Below are 20,927 nucleotides of genomic sequence, written 5' to 3' on the forward strand. Positions count from 1 at the left end.
TAACTTATTTGTAGACGCGATTCAGAAGCTTTCTATTTAACTAAAGTAGTGGAAGGCGCACATGTTCAGCACAAAAATCTTTCTTCTCTTAAAATTACCCTCCTAGTCGACTGGCAGAATCCGTTGCTAAGCGACACAACTTCACTGTTAGGAACGGTATCTTCGCGTTGGCGCATTAATATTAAAATTCAACCGTTATGCGGTTTAGAACGTGACCGAGTCAATCACAAATTAGGATCGGAACTACTTGTTTAAAAGATTAATATTCATGTTGTGTTAACCTGCATAGCCAAGCTAACAGGAGTACAAAATACTAGATACCACAATATCGCTCAAAAACATTTACATTTAGAGTGATATGAATTTATATAATACATCTGCGAGGCTGTCCCACATCCCTTTAAGACAGCTCCTCTACATTGTCTTGATTATGACTCATTCTGGCTTTTTTAGGCATGCATTTTTTAACAGTTTAAAAACTGCTTGGTAAGTATAAGTAAGTATTGGCCAATATTTTTAGATCATTCCACAAAGATTAATGAGCCTACATTCGTTTTGGTTAAAAAACAAACAAACACAAAACTGACCTACTTTTATAATATCATGACTTACCTTTTTGATATGGATTGCGTAACCACGACAATTGCTGAAACAAGCTTTTCTTGTACAACAGAGCTGTAGCTTTGTAAGGAAATCATGTCGTATTCTGCCATTCATATTGAGTCGATGTAGGGACAGGATGTGATCTCATTCTGACTCATTTAAACCGAACCAAAATATAGCACTGAATAAAAACAGGTAGGTGAATGACTACATCATTTTATTTTTATCTTGTAGTCTAAATACAATTCAATCAATGTTACGTATAAAAGAAGACAAAAGAAATATATCAAATAAAGTATGCAGCAGTATGAATAATCATCATTACAATATGCTCTTTGTAATACTGTGCTGAATGAGTTCAAGATCATTCTGAAGTGTCTCAAATTTAATGCACACAATTTTTAATCTTCTTAATATGAAATTACTTTATGTAACTGTAGTGAAACGGTTTTTATAAATGCCAACGTTGATCTGGCTAACCACGCATTCACACACATAGATAGCACACGCATTCACACGCATAGGTAGCACACACACACGCCCCTAAGTACACATACACACTGACTCTTAGCATCATCTATCGCTTCTTTTTGCTTTCTTTCTTTGGTTTCTGTCGGATCTGTGGTGTTGTTCCTTTAGGTTTCTTCATCTGTTCGGTGGCTTTGCCATCAGTGGACTCAGTTTCCTCCTGTAGAGCAAACACAGGAATCATGAGACACCCTGTAATTTCAAAACTAATCCTCTGACTCATTTTAATTACATGACTGCCAAGCATAATTAGGTGATTGTTCTTTGAAGATGTGTTTGGAATCTGTGTTTGCTCTCTGGCACTCTCACATACATATTTTTCATCCCAAGTCAATGGTGTATTTTGTACAATACACAGTGCATAGGACAGGAGGTTAGTAACTAGCAACAGCAAGTAATACATTTTTTAAAATGCAGTTTTTTCATCTCTCCAGATATTTCACTCTCTGTGAATTTATCTTAATTAAATCCCTGAGCTTTGGAGCACAACTCTCCACACACACTAAACAAAAGTAATTCAAACACTTTCCCTCTGTCAGCACTCTTTCTGTGATTGTGAATTTTCCCAAGGCGAGGCAGAATGCTGCACACTGCTGTAAGGAGTGAAATGGCTACAGGATGTGGAGTGTAATCTCAGTGCATTTTATGACAATGTCTGAAAATAGAATAATTAGACAGTAGATTTAGTTGCTTTTTTTCTATAAATAATCCCTTCTGACAATTGTTAGTATAGTGATTGTGAGAGTAGCCCTGGTGCCCCTATTTCATGGACATTCAGAAAGATGATATGCAGTACTTTCTGACAAAGTGATTTCATCTTTCTCTCTATTTAAAAAAAAGACAAAGTTATGATTATTAACATTCTATTTTAGAAAGTTCTGCAATATTTGTTTTTACAAAATTATTTTATTGCAGGAACTAATGATCTGTCACGCAAAAATGTGTAGGTGTAATATCTCGGTTACATACATACCGAGATATTACACCTATAGTGTTGTATATTGAGAAACTGCATCATCTGAAGTAAGATGTATGTATAATAAGTCACCAGTCATTTACACAGACTAAGGACCAGCAGCATAGTAACTGAACTTGAATGTAACTATGTATGACTACTTTAATAAGACCTATCACCTTAGCAAGAGACTGTTTATTTCAATCTTTGCTGGAGTGAAATATAGGAACAACTATAGTCAAACTAAAACTCATACAGTCATATGGATAAGAAATGTACAGCATACAAACCCCTATAAGTTTGGTTTTTAAAATCTGTGTGGACTCAACCATGTCCTCTGCTACCCTTGGTGTCTACCAACCTGCTCATGCCCCTTAGATGTGGGTAAGATGACAGCCAGAATGCAGATAAGCTGAAAGATGGCACCCAGAAACAGCCCATAGCGAAGCAGGCTCTCTAGAAAGGTGGGCTCAGGGACCTCTGGAGAGGACAGGTCCAGTTCTGCAGACATGATGCTGCCGATTGTCGACTCTGTCTGATATTAGTTCAGTGTCCTGTCAGTGCAAACAACGGGATCATGGTTAGCAGGAAGATCAACAACATGTCTTGACCACAAAAATTGGTGTAAGGAAAGTTGAAGGGGTTTTATAGGCCTTTTTCACAGACGACTTTTTAGCATATCACAGAAGGAAAAGCGCAGGTGTTTATAGTAGCATTAATGAAGGCTGTATTCTATTTTGCTGCTGCAATTTCATGGCCCTGATTGTGTGCATGCTGACTATCGGCCATGAGTTTCTCAGACACCTGAACAGAACAGAACCATTGTTAATGTTCTTATAAACACATGTGCTTTTCCTCCTGTTAGAAGTCAAAATGTCTTGCCGTGGAAAAAGCCATTGGGTCCCAGACGCGATTAAGAGTTTATCAGCAGTCTATCATGATAACTAAAACCCCACCCTCACTGTAAACAGGTAACTTCAAACAGGTAAAGTAAAGTAAAGTGAATCAAATATATTTTCTCTTCTCAGACAGCCATATTGATACACAAAACTAGTTTCTGCTACGTTGTTGTTGTTGTTGTTGTTGTTGTTGTTGTTGTTTTTTAGACCTAGCTAGCACACATTTATAACGCAGCTACGGATCATACAAAGGTATCAAGCAGTGTGGCTAGATACCTAGCTATCAATGCATGGATTAAAACTATGCAAAAATACAACACGTGTGTGAAAGAAAAGCCTACCAGTGATGGGGACACTTCACTCTTCTATGTCGTTAAATGAATGAAACAAGTCAAATTCAGAGCTTTGGAACACTATCATGGAAAAAGCGTATTTCGCTTACAAAGAAAGAGAGAGAGAGAAAAAAAAACCGCATATCGGAAGTGAAAGTCAGGTGCCATGTTTCACTTCCGGTGCACATAAAGATTGGTTTGAAATTGCCGCCACCTTGCGTTTGTGTGAAGGCTGTTTCAGGTAGCTTACTTTGCTAAAGTTTTTAGAAATTAAATCTGTGTTTACACTGTGTTCCATCATCGTCAGTTGAAGATGAGCCTTCAGAGTGAGTACATTTCTATTTTTAAAATGTAACGTTTGTGAAAGCTATGGTATTTAGGCTTTTAAAAACAATTGATAACACACATTTTTGGTAGCTATTTACTTATCATACAAAGAACCATGCCTGTGCTATGAAAAGAAAGAGATTACTTTAAGATTTTAAGTTACATACATTGAATTAACTTTGTATTGGTGGCTGAGAAATGACTTGAGGGAAAGTCATTGTATAGACAAAGCCAGCTGAATTTGGTCTTTACATGTGTTATATGTTCATTGAGAAAATATGGTTTACACTTCAACCCACCCTGCTCCTAAAGCAATCACATTGTTAAATATAAACAGAATTTATTCAATATAAAATATTGTTTACATGCTTAAAGAGCAATTTTACAAACCTATGAAAATGCAAAGTCAAAAAGCATATAATAAAGGCACAATACATACACAGTACAAGATAAGACACATTTTACTCATTTTGCTAAGGCTATATTGTATGATATTATTGAAGGCTAACAGAGCTGACCTGGTTTTAAATGTACAATGTTGTAGATGAGCTAGAAGATGAACAGTGAACCACCACCCTATGTAGTTTTACACAAACATATCATGAAATGATTACAGCTGATTAAATGTTTAATTGCAAGATGTACAAGTCCCACCTTCCTCATAGACAATACAGACTTTATAGTTTCAAAGTCCACATTTTACTCTTTTAGCATAAACTTTAAATATGATGCACTTCAGGGCTTCTGCAGGACTCCAGGTTCACTCTCCATTGTGGCCTTTCATGTCTCTTCTTATGATGTCATTCACTGAAAAATATAGAAAGCAAAGGGATGAGTGACTTTACCGCTTCAACATCTGTCATAAAGCAAGGTAATTCTTATTTTTGTGATATGTTTAAGTAATTTTTGTATTGTTTTTGTGAAGATTTTTAAAATTCTAGAGACACGAGAGACATTGTCGAGTTACTTGTTTGTTGGAGGGACAGGACACTATGCTTTTCTACTTAAGTATTTTGTTTCAGTAAACATTTTGTTTTACATAGATGACAGGAAATAAAGCGCAAATGACATGGGAAATGCAGCAATGGTCCCCAGCCGAACTTGAACATGGGATGTTGTGGTTAAACACCTGAACCACCAAGGTGTCTCCCAAAATATTCTACTTTCTTGCTTAAATCAGTCCAATAAGGGTTTACAATTTCTACAGTAATGTGAATTGTTGCGATTACATAAATGTCCACTAGGTGTCTCTCTCTTCCTGAACACAGTCTTGGGTGTAATAGCATCTGGAATGATCAAGGATCCCTTTTATGTTGAAACAAAAACAAGTTATTTTATTGCACACAAATCTTTTTACAGAAAGAATAAAAATATTATACATTTAAAAAGAAGACAAAACCATAAGATCAGAACAAAATGCATTGCTTCTATTTTTTATTAACCACAGGTATGTCTGTATGTATTTACCAGTACAGTAAACTTCCTGCTGCTTTGTGAGACCTCAGAGGTGTAAACTGAAACTTCCCCCCACAGCAAAAAAAAAAAGGTCAGGGTGCACCACTTGTTTTCTTACTTCAAGGTGAAGTTGCATTTTTCTTCTTCATCATCCTGAAATACATTAGCAACCCTAAGCACGTTGTTTCACGTTCGATTCAGAGTACATCGGGCATGCTACGAGTTTGGGCTAGCTTGCATGTGTGTGTGAGAGAGAGTGAGACCGAAAGAGATAGGAAGGTGGATAAAGAAGCCCAACAGACAGCCACAAGGCAGGATTTGCAAGCATACAGTTCCTGCACGCTCGTATGCATTTGCAGACTGGACCACAATTAGTCATCCTCTCGGCTTCATGTCACTTAAAAGTTGACGCTGATTTGTTTGTTTGGTTTTTATTGATATTCTGCCATGTAATATACTTATGACGCAACATGTGATTTTGATAAATAAAATGGCACATACTTTCGATTATTGTCTCCTAAATGGCATTTCTGGTGCTGCACGTGTTGCACACGAAAGTAATGAAAGCAGTCTTGTGAAGAATGGAAAACAAAGTTTCAGTCCCGCACACTTTCTTGCCGTGTCTTTCATCATGATAGAAAAGATGCCTACAGAGAAAGACATTCTTGTAAAAGAGTAAGATCCCTTTCGTTTAACCAGAAACAGACATTTTGACAATAAATCTTGCAAGAGGGGAATTTGTGCAGAAAGACAGAAAGGGTGGACAAATTAGTCAGAGATGGAGAGAGGTTTGTACTGTTAGAATACAGAATGTGTAACGTAGCTTGTTAGACACCTAGAATAACATTCTGAGTCAATCACTGGCAAAAAAACAAGAACATTTTGTAGAAGCATTTTGATCTGAAGCTGATTCTCAAAGAGATTATGTTGCAGCCATTGCAGCTTGATTTGTGGTCGCTGGCTGAGGCCACGTACAAGATAAATTCCAAGCTGTTTTTATCTGTTCAGATGTGTTCAGCCCAAAAGCTAGATGAAAATCCGCCCTCCAGATGTGTCTTCAAAAATAAACATTGTCATATCTTGATTTATCACAACATACGGAGGAGACTTGTGATGATAACCAACCAGCCGTCCGTTTTTACTGAGGAGTGCCCGGTCATCTGTTTCTGTGAAGTTTCAGTTTTATCGTAGATAGTAAGTCACACAGTGGCAGCACTCTGGCTTACTAAAGCACCATGAACCAGAAAAAGAAACAGATTTTCTTCTGATTTAATGGGTAGAAAATACTTTTTTTAGGTCTGTCCGCAAGAGGACAAGAAAACATGCCTGTTTGTTAAATCAAGGTCAGATTGATCATTTCTGATGCATCCTAGGGAAACTTAATGCTGATTGGCTTTTGCGACAACTCGAGTACATAAAACTTTTTGTCAGAACTTTAGTTTTCACTCTAAAATATAGCGAATGCAAATAGAGCTTAGGGTTAAAAATACTGGAATTATCCTTAACATTTTCTTGCTTGACAGATTTTTATCTTTTCCAACTTTTACAAACAGACTCACTGAGACAGATAAATGGGAGGGCTACGGTGGACTAAGATGCTGTCAAAAATCCAACCAGCACTTCAATAAAAGTATCCTGACCCCTTCAGAAAAACAGTTAAGAAAACAGTTAGTAGTACTCACCGTCCTCCAGGTAAGCATAGCGGTTGATCTCTTGTTTGACGGTGACCCTCTCTGGAGCTCGTTCCATAGAGCCGATCTGGGTCAGAGGCAGGCCGCCTAGCTCCAATCGACCTCCAGCCTTCCCTTCTGTTTGACCTTGGATGTATCTCGAAGGTGGCGACTTTCCCAGTGGTAGCGCTGTCTGCACAAAACTCTGATGCCTTGACACCAAACAGGCCTCGAATGAATCGGCAACCAGTGGACCTTCTGCCATTTTACCCATAGTTGCTCTGGCACTCGCAGCCTGGCTGGGAGCAGAGGCAGTGAGGGAAGCCATTGATCCTCCAATGAGGTTGGTACCACAGTTGCTGTATCGTTGGTTTGCAGTTTGGAACACCATGGGGCTGTTGAGGAGAGTGCTGGCTCTGGACTGGTAATAGACTGCTTGCTCATCCAATGGATCAGGGATTAACACGTGGGCTCGGGGGTCTACAGTGGTTAGATGGTACAGTGTTGGAGATACATTCAAGGCTTGGAGGTGGCTGTCCTGCTCCAGGGGATGGTAGAAGGACTTCATTGACAGGCCAGCGAGAGAGTGATTGTCTGAGTAGCCGTACGAATTCAAAGAGAAGTCATCGAGTGGCTCTGCTTTAATTGCTGGAATTTAAAAAGAGAGATTATCTGATTATAGAAGATGAGAGAGATGAATGTAGCTCTATCATTAGCTTACAGACAAGAGTACAAGAACAGAAACAAGACAAGGAGCCAACATGCAGATGATAGACGCAGTGGAGGCTTGAACTTTATAGCAACATAAGAATAGCTAAAATGCTCACAATGTTGATGCTATCATGCTGGAAATATTTAACAGCTTCAGGCGTTAGCTAAGCCTGTTGGCATGCTAACGTTCACTACAGAGTACGTAACTCAGTGTAACAGAGGCTAATGGGAATGCCATTCGTTTTGCATGAATCCTGTGAGGAAGCCCTGAAGTAGACCGAGAGTTGTTGAAACATTTTGTCCTTTCTAATAATTTAGCCATTGTAGCGAGGAAGGAATGACTAAAGTGCCTTTTCTATAATGGCTATAAATTATATTTAGAATTTCTAGGTGTCTTGTTGTCCTTAGCTAGTTACCAAAGTACTTGGCAAACTGAAATTTTGACTTGTTGGTGCCAGAGGAAATGTAAGCAGATCATCAAATTATCCTCTGATAGCGTGAATGTCAAAATATACAAAATGTTTTGCCATGATAGTATTTGGGATTTCAGACCAGGCCAAAGTGGTGGAGCGACCAACTGACAGATCAACATTGCCATCCATACACAGAAATATCCTCGGATGTGACAGTAACTTAGTCATTTAAGAAAAAAATCCACCAATATATTCTTCTATTCGACTAGTCTTAATGTCCTTTGTCTCCTGAAATGCTTATCAACATGAATCACAGTGTGTATTTGCATATTAGCTGTGGGAATAACTTGTAGTTCATGAGAACAATAGTGAAAACATGACCGATTTCCCCTTTTTAGTGCAGGTGAAAGTTGCTCCCCTGTGCAAAAACCCCTGTTGTGGCTGCAGTAGACTGCTAACAGCTACTGACTTACTAATTTCTCGTAAAACACGAGTGTAAAAGTGGATCATAGAAAGAAAACTCTGGTAGGTCGTAGCTGCGTTCAGGCTGAAATTGTACTGCAGTTAAGCTTAATCTGATATAACTGTTACTTTATACTTTATTCTCTACATTTGACTTGATGCATGACTTGGCACACCAAGTCTGTCAGTGTGAGCTTTTGTTGATAGATTCAAGAATGATATTCTGACCCAAGGTAGTAACCGTTGACCTTCCAGTCACCTTCCTGTTACTCAAACATTTAAGGTCCCCCTCCCCCTCCTGTAATGAAAGATTAGAGATGTCTAACAGATATACAGTTTACCTATCGCAGGAGTGTAGATGAAGTGCTGAGGCTGACTGCGTTTCTTCTTCCCGTTGACGACGTAGAAGTTGACTTTAGCGGCGTGGGAAATGGTCCGCTCTCGATACGGAGGGACTTCAACGAAAAGCATGTTCTAGACGGGGATTGCAACACAACAACAAAAATTATTATGCCTCAGACAAACTATTATGTTGAAAAAGAGGAGCTAGGTTTCCACAATCTCTTACTCGTGTCTTTCAGATTAAAATCAGAGGAAATAATAAAGAGTCATTAAACATTGGTTGCACAGTGGTGCAACAGTGGTTAGCGCTATCGCTTCAAAGCTAGAGGGTTCCTGGTTTGAATCTGGGTCTGGGCATAGTGGGTCTTTCTGTGTGGAGTTTGCATGTTCTCCTCGTACATGCGTGGGTTCTCTCTGGGTACTCCAGCTCCTTCCCACAGTCCTAAGACATGCTCGTTAGGTTCAGTGATGACTCTAAATTGCCCGTAGGTGTAAATGTGAGCGTGAAAGGTTGTCTGTCTCTCCACATGAGCCCTGTAATTGACGGGCGACCCTGAACAGGATACGTGGTATAGATAATGGATGGAGCATGGAGCAGGTTGTCTAAGTCGTCAGCTAAGTGTGGTCAAAGGTTTTGTGTTTTGCTTTCAGTTTTGAGTGACAGTGACAGACACTGTTCAAAAAGTACATATGTGTATTGTAAAATTATTTCCTTAATGCATGTATCGGTACTGAAAAGTCAAAGTTAACTCACAGCTTGTGTTTTGTCTCTGTCCACGGTGGCCTCCACCTCCCAAAGTTGCTTCCCATCTGAAAGCAGAGGGAAAACAGTGTTCAGGTTTTAAGCAGAACATTTTGGACATTTTGGGAAATATGTTCGTTTGCTTTATTGATGAAAAGTTAGACAATAAGATCATTTACGCTCCTGTGCAAGAAATACAAAGCTACAGACAGCAGCCATTTAGCTTAGCTTTGCAGAAATACTGAAAACTGCAATCTTTGTTTACTTTAGGCCTGTTTCCTGTCTTTCTGCTAAGCGAAGCTAACTGACTTTATCTTTATATCCACCCGACAGATATGAGAATGGTATTGAACATCAAATCAAACTCTCTGGGCGAAAGCAACTAACCACATTTCCAATTATGTCAAACTATTGCTTAAAAGACATGTTTGATTGGTTTGAAAAACAACAGTTTTTATGAAATCCAACAATCTCAATCCTTTAATTTACAGAATGTTAGAGAGTGTAAATAAGGTTTCTCTTTTTGTCGGGTTTAGTGTTCACTCCCGCCTCAGTTTTTACCTGCTGTTTCTGTTTTCTACCCACGCTTTAGAAAAAAAAACCCCAGAAAAAACAAAGCCTCTACTCTGGGTCTGAATCTTTATCAGCCTGTCTAACCACATCCTGTTGCATAAAACCCCACACCAAGCAACAAAGAGGCTCTACTTGCAGTCAACTGTACCCATCCTGCACTCGAACCATGTAACCCAACAACTCTGTGTGGGCAGAAGGAGCAGTAACGAGGTGATAAATTTCCATCCATAAATAAATAAAAGTTGACTCCTCCAGTAAAACGTTTGAAGTTTAAACTGATGGTTCGTTTAATCAAAGTAAAAAGTGTGGGCTGAAGGAAGATGTGCGTCACCGAAAGCCGATGTTGCTTGGGCGATATGCAAATAGTCTGACAAAAACAAATACTATACAGGTAGGTGGATGCACTCAGGCAGGATGTATGTAGGCCAGAGAATGTGGATGTTGATATATACGAGTCTATTTTAATCACAGAAACTGAATATACAAACATAACCGCAGGTCCACTAATACATTAAGAGTATTATGATAACTCAAGCTCAGCAAAATGTAGTAAAGGAAGATGTCATCACTTTTCCCTTCTTTGTAAGAGTTAAATGCGAGATTGATACCACTTTCAAGTGTTTAGGTATCCATCCTGGGGCTGGTTAGCGTAGCTTAGCATAAAGACTGAAACTGGGGAAAAGGGAGCATGGCCCTATATACTGCATAACCCTGTGAGCTTCAGTTGGCTTGTACGCAGATTTTGTTAGCTAGCTTGATCTTGTTCAAAGGCGACAGAATCCGTCTACAAGCACCTCTTAACCACTCAATATGTTTTATCTCCTATGTGTTAATACTATAATATATAATAGTTTTCCACTGATTAGCCACATGGACATCCTGTGGATTACTTTAAAGAGATTTAGAAGTGCTTGTAAGTGGATTTTGTTAGCTCTGCACTGGTCAAGGCTAGCTGTTACCCCGGTTTACCGTCTTTGTGTTAAGCTAAGCTAAGCTAAACGGCAGCTGGCTCAAGTATCATATTTATCACATAGATGTGATTGAGTGTTTTCATTACCCCCAGGAAGTAAGCAAACAAACATTTTCCAAAATGTCAAACAAAGCTCAACTTTGTAATTTGTTCAATGGCTCAATATAACAATTAACTGAAGGTATGCAGGAGGATTATAGGACCTCACATTACATGATGAATACAATTGCTGATCAAAAATATGTCTTCCTCACCTTGTGTCTTCTCCGAGAATATCACTTTGGAGTCTGATGTGAAATTCTGTCCAGTGAGGACCATTTGTTGACCACCAAGTACTGAGCATCGGTCCAGGTCCTGCCTCTCGACCGCAGGGAACTCCTGAGCTGAGCGCTGGGCTGAGGAAACAGGGAGACACGTCTGTATTAAAGACCCAAAAGATGTAAGAAAATATCTAGTGGCAAAATTTTCTGGGCAATTGGTCACTCAAAAATTGAGTAAACTGTCGTGTTAAAGCTGGCTATGTAACTGGTAACAAGTAACAATACACAGTGTAACGGATTCATCAGTAGAGAGGAAAAAAACGGCAACAGAACAGTTTGATAATATTAATTAGCCTAAGCTATTGATCCTACCTGACTTAAGGAAAAGTAGAGTGTACTGAACTTAAAAGATGTTTATTTTATTCCTTATTAATTCAAGTTTTCATTTGTAAAAGTAAGATATAATATAGTGTACTTATAAATGTGTTTGAAGTGACATTTAGCCTACACACACGACTTCTATAAAACGTGTAGATACATACTGAAAGTTTTGCAATAAATGACAGAAACAACCAGACTATCAGGAATAAAACGGTCCTTACAGCATTCAATAGGATCAGATGCAACCTGCAGGGACACGAGTTGACCTCCAGGTTCAGGAACGTGGACACGAAACACCAAACGCACGCGCGTGTTCTTCCGTCCAATGTCCGTCTCACCGTTCCTTAGCTCGATGTCGGCATTTCTCAGCTTCAGGATTCCTACGCAGTCAATCCTGTGATACGCAAAAACATAAAGATGTCGCAACATTTTTATGCCTTCCCTTCAGTGATTCTTTTTCAGTGATTCAACAACCAGGAGGCCTTTCTTGGAAAAGAAATCTCAGGCACAGGAAGTGGTGCGTGTTTGCTTTCAGTCAGCAGCAACACCCGCTTGATGGGAGCAAAAAAGACAAGACGCCGGTTAGCAAATGAGTCTGTTTGCGCTACTCACGTCACTCTCATGTGGTTCTTTGGCTCCAGCGGGATCTCCAACACTTTGATCCCGTTGATCATCCTCTCCATGCTCGGCGTGGTGACCGTCTTCCCGGTGATGCGGTGGACTTGGTAGAAGGCGTGCGGCTTCAGGAGCCTCTCGTCAGCCGTCCCTATGAAGACCTGCAGCCCCAGTGGAGCTGTGCCTTGGTATCCCCGGAGCTAGTTGGGACAACAAAGGCAATTAAATGCCTGCTTCACACTGAATTAAACTGACCATCATTCCATTAAGGCCCATGGCTGCAGAGAACAAATTTACAACTGATAAATCTATTTGCCCTGTGGGGGTGATTTCACAGGTCACTATCTAACTGGCATAGCAAGAACACTGCTTTGCATAGTCTATTTGTGCAGCAGTGCCAACAAAGCCAACAGTAACGGCGTATTAATTAACTTACCACAGCAGCAGATGAACAGATCCATTTATCAATACTTGTATAAGATGTCAATATAAGTGTGTGTAGCTTTAAGTTTATTTTTTAGCACTTTTCTTTCCTAATAAAAATGTTTTGTAGGAGCAGAGTTGGGCAGCTCTTTCATTCATTTGCATGGCTGTCGGTTTTACATAAACACAACATCATCCAGGAAATACCATCTTGTATTCCTAATCTCTCTTGCTACTTTATTTCTCCTCTACAAAACTGGCAGTGACATGAATGTTAAAGTAAAAGTGATCTCCCTTTTTTGCAACCCACACCTTCAGGCACAAAACTACCGAAAAGAAGCACCTGAATTTCTGGATGTCCTCCGTTGGGTGTCTTCACAGCCCCGCGACTACCCTCAGTCTCATAGTGAGCCCTGTGGTAAGACTTGGGGTGTTGCTGGATGACAAGCTCGTACTGAGCAGACTGACTGGGCAACGGCCACTCTAAAGACGGAAGTGGAGCCACGGAGAGACCACTGTGGAAAAGAGAGAATATACAATAGATGAAATGGTATTTCAAAATGCCTGCCACTTCATATTTGATTTCATAATTGTCAATTAAACGGTGTGCTTTATAATGGGTCATTTGACATATTCTTATGCTTTGATATCAATACCGCCTAAAATGCAGGAACTAGAGAATAAGAGAGATTCATGGACAAACACCTGAATGCTGCATGCTGGACTGGATTGGGAGTCGGCCAAACCGTTGGAATCACATACAAGGGTTCAGACTTGACTTCAGCTCGGCTCATCCTCTCCTGCTCAAAGGCCCAGTCAAACCCCTCTCCATACACACAGTCCTGTCTCTGGGTCTGTCCGTGTGCATCTCGCACCACTGAAGAGGCCATGGCTCTGGGTAGATTGGAGCTGAAGCTGCTCAGCATCTCCTCCAGGCCTGGGGCGGAGGTCTGAGCTTGGGGCTGGTACTCAGCTTGAGCCTGGTACTGGTGGAGGTAATAAGACCCCTGTTGCTCGTGGGGCGATGGGATGGGACTTGGGCTCCGGGAGCGCTGCTTGACAGGAGTGCCCCCTTGACAAGGACTGGTAGGGTCATAGCAGCGTTTTCCGTGCGGTGAGGCTGAGCGAGAGCGCTGGTGGGGGAGCGGAGAGGCGGTGCGTTGTTGCTGGGGCAGAAGATAGGTCTCGTCTGTGATGCTGTTACGAGGCGAGGCTCCAGGAGAGGAGTGGGCAGAGGTGTTGATGCCCTGGAGGCCTGGGCAGAGGTCTAAAGCGGACATCGCCATGCCACAGCCACCTCCATTAGAAGGGGAGACGCATGGTGATGCCGAAGGAGAGTATGCCTCTGCGGTCCAGCCCGTGGAGGAGTTACTGCTGGCAGGGCTCACACACTCCCTGTACGCCCCCAGAGCTTTGGTGCCAGGGCTGGGCTCCAGGGTCTGAGAGCTGAGGGAGTCACCCGATGGAGTTATCTCGATCCTGGGGCTGGGAGCAGGAATGTTCCCTGGTCTTGAGGTCAGCCCAAGAGAGTCTAACACGGCCACTGACAGGTGTTCTGTGGTGGTGCTGTGAGAGGAGGGGTCCTGACCGGAGGTTGGTTGGTTGGAGGGGGAGATGTAGGAAGCGTGATGATCAACCACCAGCAGAGGAGGCTGGTTGCCATTCTGAAGGAGAGCTTCTGATTCATCTGTCGATAACCAAAGTAAAGATTAATTTGTGCACGCATGTACCAAGTACCTGATGACCTGACTCTACTACAACTTCACTGAGATAACTTATAGGTCTCCTCAACACATATTTGGATGGAGTTATAATAATTAATGTGTGTCTAGAAAAGAATTCAACTTATTCATTAAAGATTCCTAAAATATATTTACCCCTTATCATAGCCAAGCCAATGCAGACGTGCCTTAAACTTGGCCCTACTTCTCAGTCAATTTATCACCTCATTAATGATTTTCCTAATGTGTTTTTGGTCTAAATATGTTGTTCCAAGTCTTCTTGGATACAGCATGATATTCATTTGTAAATTATTGGTCCCATTGAGAGTAGAACAGGCAATAAAGCAGGGAATGCTTTAGGGCGTGGCTACCTGCGATTTAAAAGTGGCTAGCATGGTATCAATGTTGTCAAAATGAGCTGGTTCTAAATATCAGCAGGGCCAAATTGCTGAACTCGAAGATAAAAACAGGAGTCAGCAAATGAATGTGTCTTTGATGTGTTTTGAAACATTCTCCTCTGGCAAGAAGCTTCAGCCCATCATGTCCACAAGCTCACACCATTTCAACTATTCATGGCTGTAGGTCCCCCACTGAGACTTATTCTTATCACTCCCCTTAGACAATACACGTACCAATATTTGTACAATACGTCAGTGTATTTGTAGTTTCTACTGGAATTGATAACCAAGATATGAGGCTCTTTATTCATTCATTTGCATGGCTGTCATAGATACTAATGCTCTAAATCTGACTCAAAGCTTTCAACTAAGTGTTTAACTAAGGCACGTTTTTTTGGATTAGCACGTTGCACAAATTCTCAGTACTTTACACAGTGAACATGTGCACAGTGGTTTGGTCAAAATAGAGCTAATTCCAGCCGCCTCTGTACCTTTGTAGTGCTCTTAATTTTAAAAGCACATTCCTTTTACATATTTTAAATAGCTTTTGGCTAACATTTTCTATTTTAGACCTCTGGATTTTACAGATTTTTTCTTTTCTCATTGTTATACACTTCAAATCCCTAGCATATTTAAATCAACTTGGCCATAAATCTGATTTTTGTTCTGATGGCTAAATAATTTTGTCCCTCCATGTGTTGAATTCAAATGTACGGTGTGAACAAAGAACTTTCACTCTTCAGCAGGTGAGTGTGGAAAGTGTCTGAGAGACAAACTCCGCTCATAGTGAATATCCTTCTGCATAATAAAAAAACTCAAATATCCAAGTGAAGAACAATAAATTGAGGGTAAAGGGAGTTTTTAAAAATCAACTAAACAAGTGTACAAACTATTTTTATATGCTTAATTATCTATTATTAGCAAGAGTGCTTTCCCTGTATAAGAGGAGGATTACGGTGTAACATCAGTACCTGACAGCTAAGTGCCTAAGGAAATCCCAAAGCCACTTAAACGCTGCTAAATACAAACTAAACACAAAGCCAACACCTTTATACGCTCATTATAAATTACCGAGAAAAGAAGAGAACGATATGTCAATTAGCCTTCATAATTTAAAATACAACTACATACACACCTTTATCACAGCCGACCGGAAAGTCTTCTCCAGTTGCATTATAGAGAAACAGGTCTGAAAAGTCCAGCTCCTCCTGACTGATGTCTTGACCCAGACCCTCCGCGAGCCCCAGACCTCCAGAAGTCATCTCCAGCTTTCAATATTTCAATTGTCTGTCGTATAAAAAATAGCCTATAAATGTTTTGCAGTAACTTCCAAGCTTGCCAACTTAATTAAACTGTATGCACAAGATAAAAAGTTAAAGTAAAACAATGTTATAGTTTTGTTTTTTTCTAAGGCAGCTGCTCAAATAAAACATCCAACGCCGCGACATGAAAAAGCGAGCAGTGACAGACGCTTCCTGTCACGGCTGATGATGACAAGCAGACAGGAGGTGCGGCCCTGTGCGTGTGTTTGTGCGCGCGCGTACGTGTGTGGAGACTGCAACTCATCTCCACAAAACCGCCAAATACACGGGCCTCATTTCCTCCCGTTTGAGTCACAGTAGAGAAGTCAAGAAACAAAGCGTGAGCGTTAGCAGGGTCTTAACCCCCACTCCTCCCCAACCCCCGAAAAAAGGGTAACCCCTCATTTGTTTTATAATAAGATAAGATAAGATAATACTCTACTGATCCTAGGGGGGGAATTTGGGTGTTGCAGCAGTACAAAGAAAAAATACAGACATTGATATAGCCTATATTTATATATAAAGGCTGAATATAATCACATTTTAATCGACATCATGAAGCAATTTAAATGTAGTGTAAACATTTTAATGACCTTTCACATTTACTGCTTGTTCTCGGATTTGATTGGTGGGTTTATATAGCTGCAAGTGTTTGACAACATAAACATACTTGACTCTGACAGGTTGTAATCTAGGTGTGTCGGATCCGTTCGGTAAAATACAATAAGTGCTGGAGAGAGTTACTTTTGTTACGGATGAGGAGCAGATATTGATTTACTTTCCAGTAACCGGGATGCTAATTGCTAACCTGGTGGAGACATTGTGTTGCCACAGTTGGAGGATAATGAAGGCGAAGAGGAGGATGGTGAAGTAGAGGGATTTCTAAAAGAGCTTTAATAATACTGTAAGTTAGCATTGTTGGCTGACAAAAAGCTACTTCTGCAATGTGCTGTGGGACGTGGGCTAACGTTAGCTACAGGAGGTAGGCAGCCGGAGTTGTGTGTGGCTGTTAGCACCAGAGCTACTCTAGTTTTTGCTCAGAGCTGAAATATTTAGTCAATCCACAGATACTTTGCGGTGACTTTGATTAGGATTTGAATTGTTCTTGGATGTTGTAGTAAACATTTCCTCTGCTCGTGATCTGTTCTGTCAGAAGTTACCGAATTGATTATACACCATTTCTGAATATGCTGCGGCTAGTCACTATTATATTATTTGAAATAAAAAATTAGTTGTGAATAGGTCATGTTGTATTATTTTCAAGTGTAGTTATATTAGCTTAGAGATTGAATTTACCTTTGTGATTAACTTTGTGTTTTACTTCCTTCTCCTACTGTATCTGTTGTGTGTGACCGGGATGTTGAGCTGCATAGAAATAATATAGACATATGAAAATAAGATAATCTCATGACGTCCAGAGTTACACATGTATAACAAAACACAACATTTAAACAAAAGCAAATACTACAACATATATTACATCAGACATTACAAAGTGGCTGTAGTGCGTCGTGTTCAACATCCTGTGCTCAGTCCATACAGAGAGCCCTAACGCTGATGTAATAGTTTGACAGACTGAGGGACAAAAGAGTTCCTCTTCAGTCGAGCCTGTGGGACTCTAAATCTTCTGTTAACCTTGTTAATCTTCTGTAAATGTACAGACACATATAATTATAGTGTTTCTGATAATTGTAAACAAAAAGGAATAAGTATTGAATGGGTAGTGTAAGGGATAATATAGATGAGATGGGTATTTATGTTCAGCAGTTTTACTATACATAGTGTACATATGCGTAGTATCATGCATGTACTGTATGTCTACATACAGTCAGCATACAGGATTTATATTTGATGATGATTAATGATGATGAAGTTATTTGTCGAAAGAATTTTAATCATGTCTCAACAAAATACTTATATTCAGACATATGTCCAGAAACTGGTTTGCATTCATTATCAATGCTGTTAGCCGCTTTTGGCCACTTGGTGGCAGTATTGTACCATTCCCATCCACACACAAGTTCTGTTGCTGCTATTTAAAGGTTCAGGTCATCCAACTGTTTATATTATCATTTAAGAACCTCTGGTGATTTGCAGCCATGCAGAAATTAAAGTATAGAGAGAGTATAGAGCCGGTCTACACATACAAGGAATTTGAATTTCTTTCCACATTCTTTCAAGTCACTAAAAGTACATTTTTCTGCACCTCTTAAGGTCTCATAACAAAAACATATCTTCACTTATCTCTCAGCTTTGATCAGACTCATTCATACTGTCGCATACATCTTGTGTCTCTGTAGCTCAATGATCAGAGTGCTAGTCTTGTAATGTCGGGTTGTGAAGTCAATCATTACTATGGCCTGATTTAATGTTAAGTGGTTCAATTTGAATGCAGTAGAGTTGGTTTCTGTTACTGTAAATCATACATAAACCTCACTGTGAACAGTTTTCATAAAGTTCTAAAGAAAACATGACTTACATTCAAACTTCAGAACCAACTATTATCATTTGAGTGCACTTATTGTAAGTTTCTTTGGAACATAGCGTTATAAAAAGCTTGCCAAAAACCTCTAATGTCATCTAACTACCTGCATATCAGGTACACAAAGGTAGATGGGAAATAAATGTTTTATTATTATCTGTAAAACTGCCCCTTTAAGTAATCCAGGGCCCATATAATATCCACACTCTGGAATAGTGAGTACATATTGTAACAGTGACGTTTTTTTTATCTAAGAGATCCGAACACATTTTATTGATGGAAATAAAGAGTTTTACTATTTATGTGAAACAGATTTAACATTATTTAAAGAAAAGTATCTTGGTTGACTTGTTTTTCTGGTTGTGTTTTTATTATGTAACATTATCTTGATTTATTTATCTGCAGGAAGAATTCCCTTTCATCACTCCTCCTGGCTGGTGAGGCCATATTAACCTCCTCTGACTGCTTCACGTGTTGATGTCACCTGAGGTCACATGTGAGTCTTCAGGCCACACGGCAGTCATGTGAGAGTCATCAGAGTCGCATGAATCAAGGTGTGAATCGGTGTGAGGCTAAGCTGAGCGTCGCTTGTTTCTTCTTCAAGCCACTTTAAAGCCATTAGTCCAGACGTCTGTCCAAAATGTTCTCAGCGCTTTCCTCATGAGGAGCATCGCTCCCTCTGAAAGGACATTTCTTCCTCATTTGTTTTGACGCCCAGTCTTTATAGATTGTAAATGTAGTAGTAAATGTTCTCCTGCTTACAGCCAACGCACTCCTCAAGAACATCCGCACTCCTGTTTTTGATGCCCAAAGAAGGGGTATTTTAATACTCAAATCCTCTTTCTTTTTCCTTTTAGTATTTTTATTTCAGTCACATTTTTTTACAAACATAAAATAACATGATGTATAAATCCCCGACCTCATATCTCACTCATTTAACGTAAGAGACCCTGTTAACTTCAGTAGATTGTTGCGGGTGACCATGATATTGTGCAACATGATTTTGAGAGTATAGTGGAACATATATTTACAGTGACCCTCACTGATTATGAACCAAGGCTGATAGATTAGATAGCAGATAAAACAACAATCAGTAGGTGATTTGTTAATTTTTAACCAGGGGGGCGCACCTAACACTAACCCCTCATTCAATCATCAGAAGTGACAGCAGTATCTGAAGTCATGTCTTCAACATGTAGATGTACAGATAAAGGACCAATGTGTCAGGCTAGACGAATATATTCAACCTGTTTTCCTATCTTCTATATGGATGGCTAACTTTCTACCAGCATAGGGAGTATTCAGGCTGTGAGAAAAAGTATCCAGAGACAGTTTTGGTCGGGCACATTGTAATGACACTATTCCAACACGTAGTGAACCATTGTAGGAGGAGAATTAGGCTTCTGGTGCAACTTAAGCCAAATCAATCTGTAGATCAATCTGTCATCACAACTCAACACTAAGTGAAAGCTCTGCTCTTGTAAACCAGCGGTTGTCAGTTCGATCCTTGCTTGGGCCCGAGCCCTCTTTCAGGTCGCCCTGCAGAGTACAACCTATTGATTGAAACACCAAAGATGCACTTCCTGTTTGTGCTATCATTGTACTAAACCACACTTCATGTTATTGTATATGTCCCCTTGTACTTGGAGACAGTGGTGGAAAGGGTATTAAGTGCTTGTACCTGTGTAAAAGTACAAAAACATACTATTATACATTAGAAATAAAAGTCCTGTATTGATGCTTTAACTAAAATTAAAAGAGCAGCAAAATACTGTATACTATTAAAAGGAAAGTTATGTTGAGCTGCTGAATGGCTCTTGTTGTAGCTTGCTTTACTGTATATCGTCAGATTATATTTGTACACTTCATTATTATAATATTGCAAGCACATATTCCAAATATTTCTTAGTTTTCAAATATGAGTCTGTTGTGATTCTTTTTCTCACGAATGATGGTAAACTTGATTTCTTTGTGTTGAAACAAGAATACAAATGCATGTTGCTGCCATAAAAAACACAAAGACACTCTATAGTGGAAAATTCCTGAAACACGTCCACATCAGATTTTCAACCTCAGTCCTATCATGCTATTATGGGGAGCTAATGCCATTGTGGTAGAAGAAAATCGCTCTTTGGAGGAGGCTATCCAATTCTCCAATGGGCCCTGGAAAACCTCCACCAAATGATGCGTTTACGTAGTCTGGCGGAGGTTTTCCAGGGAGCTTGCTAAACTACACTTCCTCAATCTCGGACGCCTGCCTCCAATGACATGTCTCTTTCAAAATTGTCAGGTTTGAAATGTAGACTGCAGACCTGAAGATTTTTAAGATGATCCACCGGTATATTCTCGCTGTATTTTGGATTC

The 20,927-nt window shown here is 39.9% G+C and overlaps 2 protein-coding genes across 2 annotated transcripts; both read right to left on the bottom strand.

Annotated features, from left to right (window-relative positions):
- Positions 1 to 838: 838 nt before the first annotated feature.
- Positions 839 to 3,449, bottom strand: manbal (mannosidase beta like). Its single transcript, XM_069678771.1, has 3 exons — positions 3,327 to 3,449; positions 2,448 to 2,640; positions 839 to 1,291 (listed from the first exon to the last, which is right to left on the bottom strand). The coding sequence occupies exons 2-3, from the start codon at positions 2,595 to 2,597 to the stop codon at positions 1,181 to 1,183; spliced, it is 261 nt and encodes an 86-aa protein (XP_069534872.1). The 5' UTR covers positions 2,598 to 2,640; positions 3,327 to 3,449; the 3' UTR covers positions 839 to 1,180.
- A 320-nt stretch (positions 3,450 to 3,769) lies between these two features.
- Positions 3,770 to 16,204, bottom strand: LOC138605733 (nuclear factor of activated T-cells, cytoplasmic 2-like). Its single transcript, XM_069678148.1, has 10 exons — positions 15,916 to 16,204; positions 13,367 to 14,348; positions 13,005 to 13,176; positions 12,236 to 12,438; positions 11,845 to 12,017; positions 11,237 to 11,377; positions 9,452 to 9,507; positions 8,697 to 8,829; positions 6,782 to 7,417; positions 3,770 to 4,451 (listed from the first exon to the last, which is right to left on the bottom strand). Exons 1-10 carry the CDS (start codon positions 16,040 to 16,042, stop codon positions 4,405 to 4,407), a joined length of 2,670 nt encoding a protein of 889 aa, XP_069534249.1. The 5' UTR covers positions 16,043 to 16,204; the 3' UTR covers positions 3,770 to 4,404.
- Between the last annotated feature and the right edge of the window lie 4,723 nt (positions 16,205 to 20,927).

Source organism: Semicossyphus pulcher, unplaced genomic scaffold (genome assembly GCF_022749685.1).
Source record: "Semicossyphus pulcher isolate SPU_LCO1_2020_fin unplaced genomic scaffold, fSemPul1.0.p SCAF_3, whole genome shotgun sequence".
NCBI classification, from domain to species: domain Eukaryota; kingdom Metazoa; phylum Chordata; class Actinopteri; order Labriformes; family Labridae; genus Semicossyphus; species Semicossyphus pulcher.

Excerpts from the sequence above, each read along its gene's own strand:
- LOC138605733 (XM_069678148.1), bottom strand. The coding sequence starts at position 16,042 with ATGACTTCTGGAGGTCTGGGGCTCGCGGAGGGTCTGGGTCAAGACATC. Across the intron at positions 12,439-13,004 it reads GAGGACATCCAGAAATTCAG|CTCCGGGGATACCAAGGCAC; the intron begins GTGCTTCTTTTC and ends TGTCCCAACTAG. Across the intron at positions 11,378-11,844 it reads ATCTGATCCTATTGAATGCT|CCCAGCGCTCAGCTCAGGAG; the intron begins GTAAGGACCGTT and ends CTGTTTCCTCAG.
- manbal (XM_069678771.1), bottom strand. The coding sequence starts at position 2,597 with ATGTCTGCAGAACTGGACCTGTCCTCTCCAGAGGTCCCTGAGCCCACC. Across the intron at positions 1,292-2,447 it reads CATCTAAGGGGCATGAGCAG|GAGGAAACTGAGTCCACTGA; the intron begins GTTGGTAGACAC and ends TTTGCTCTACAG.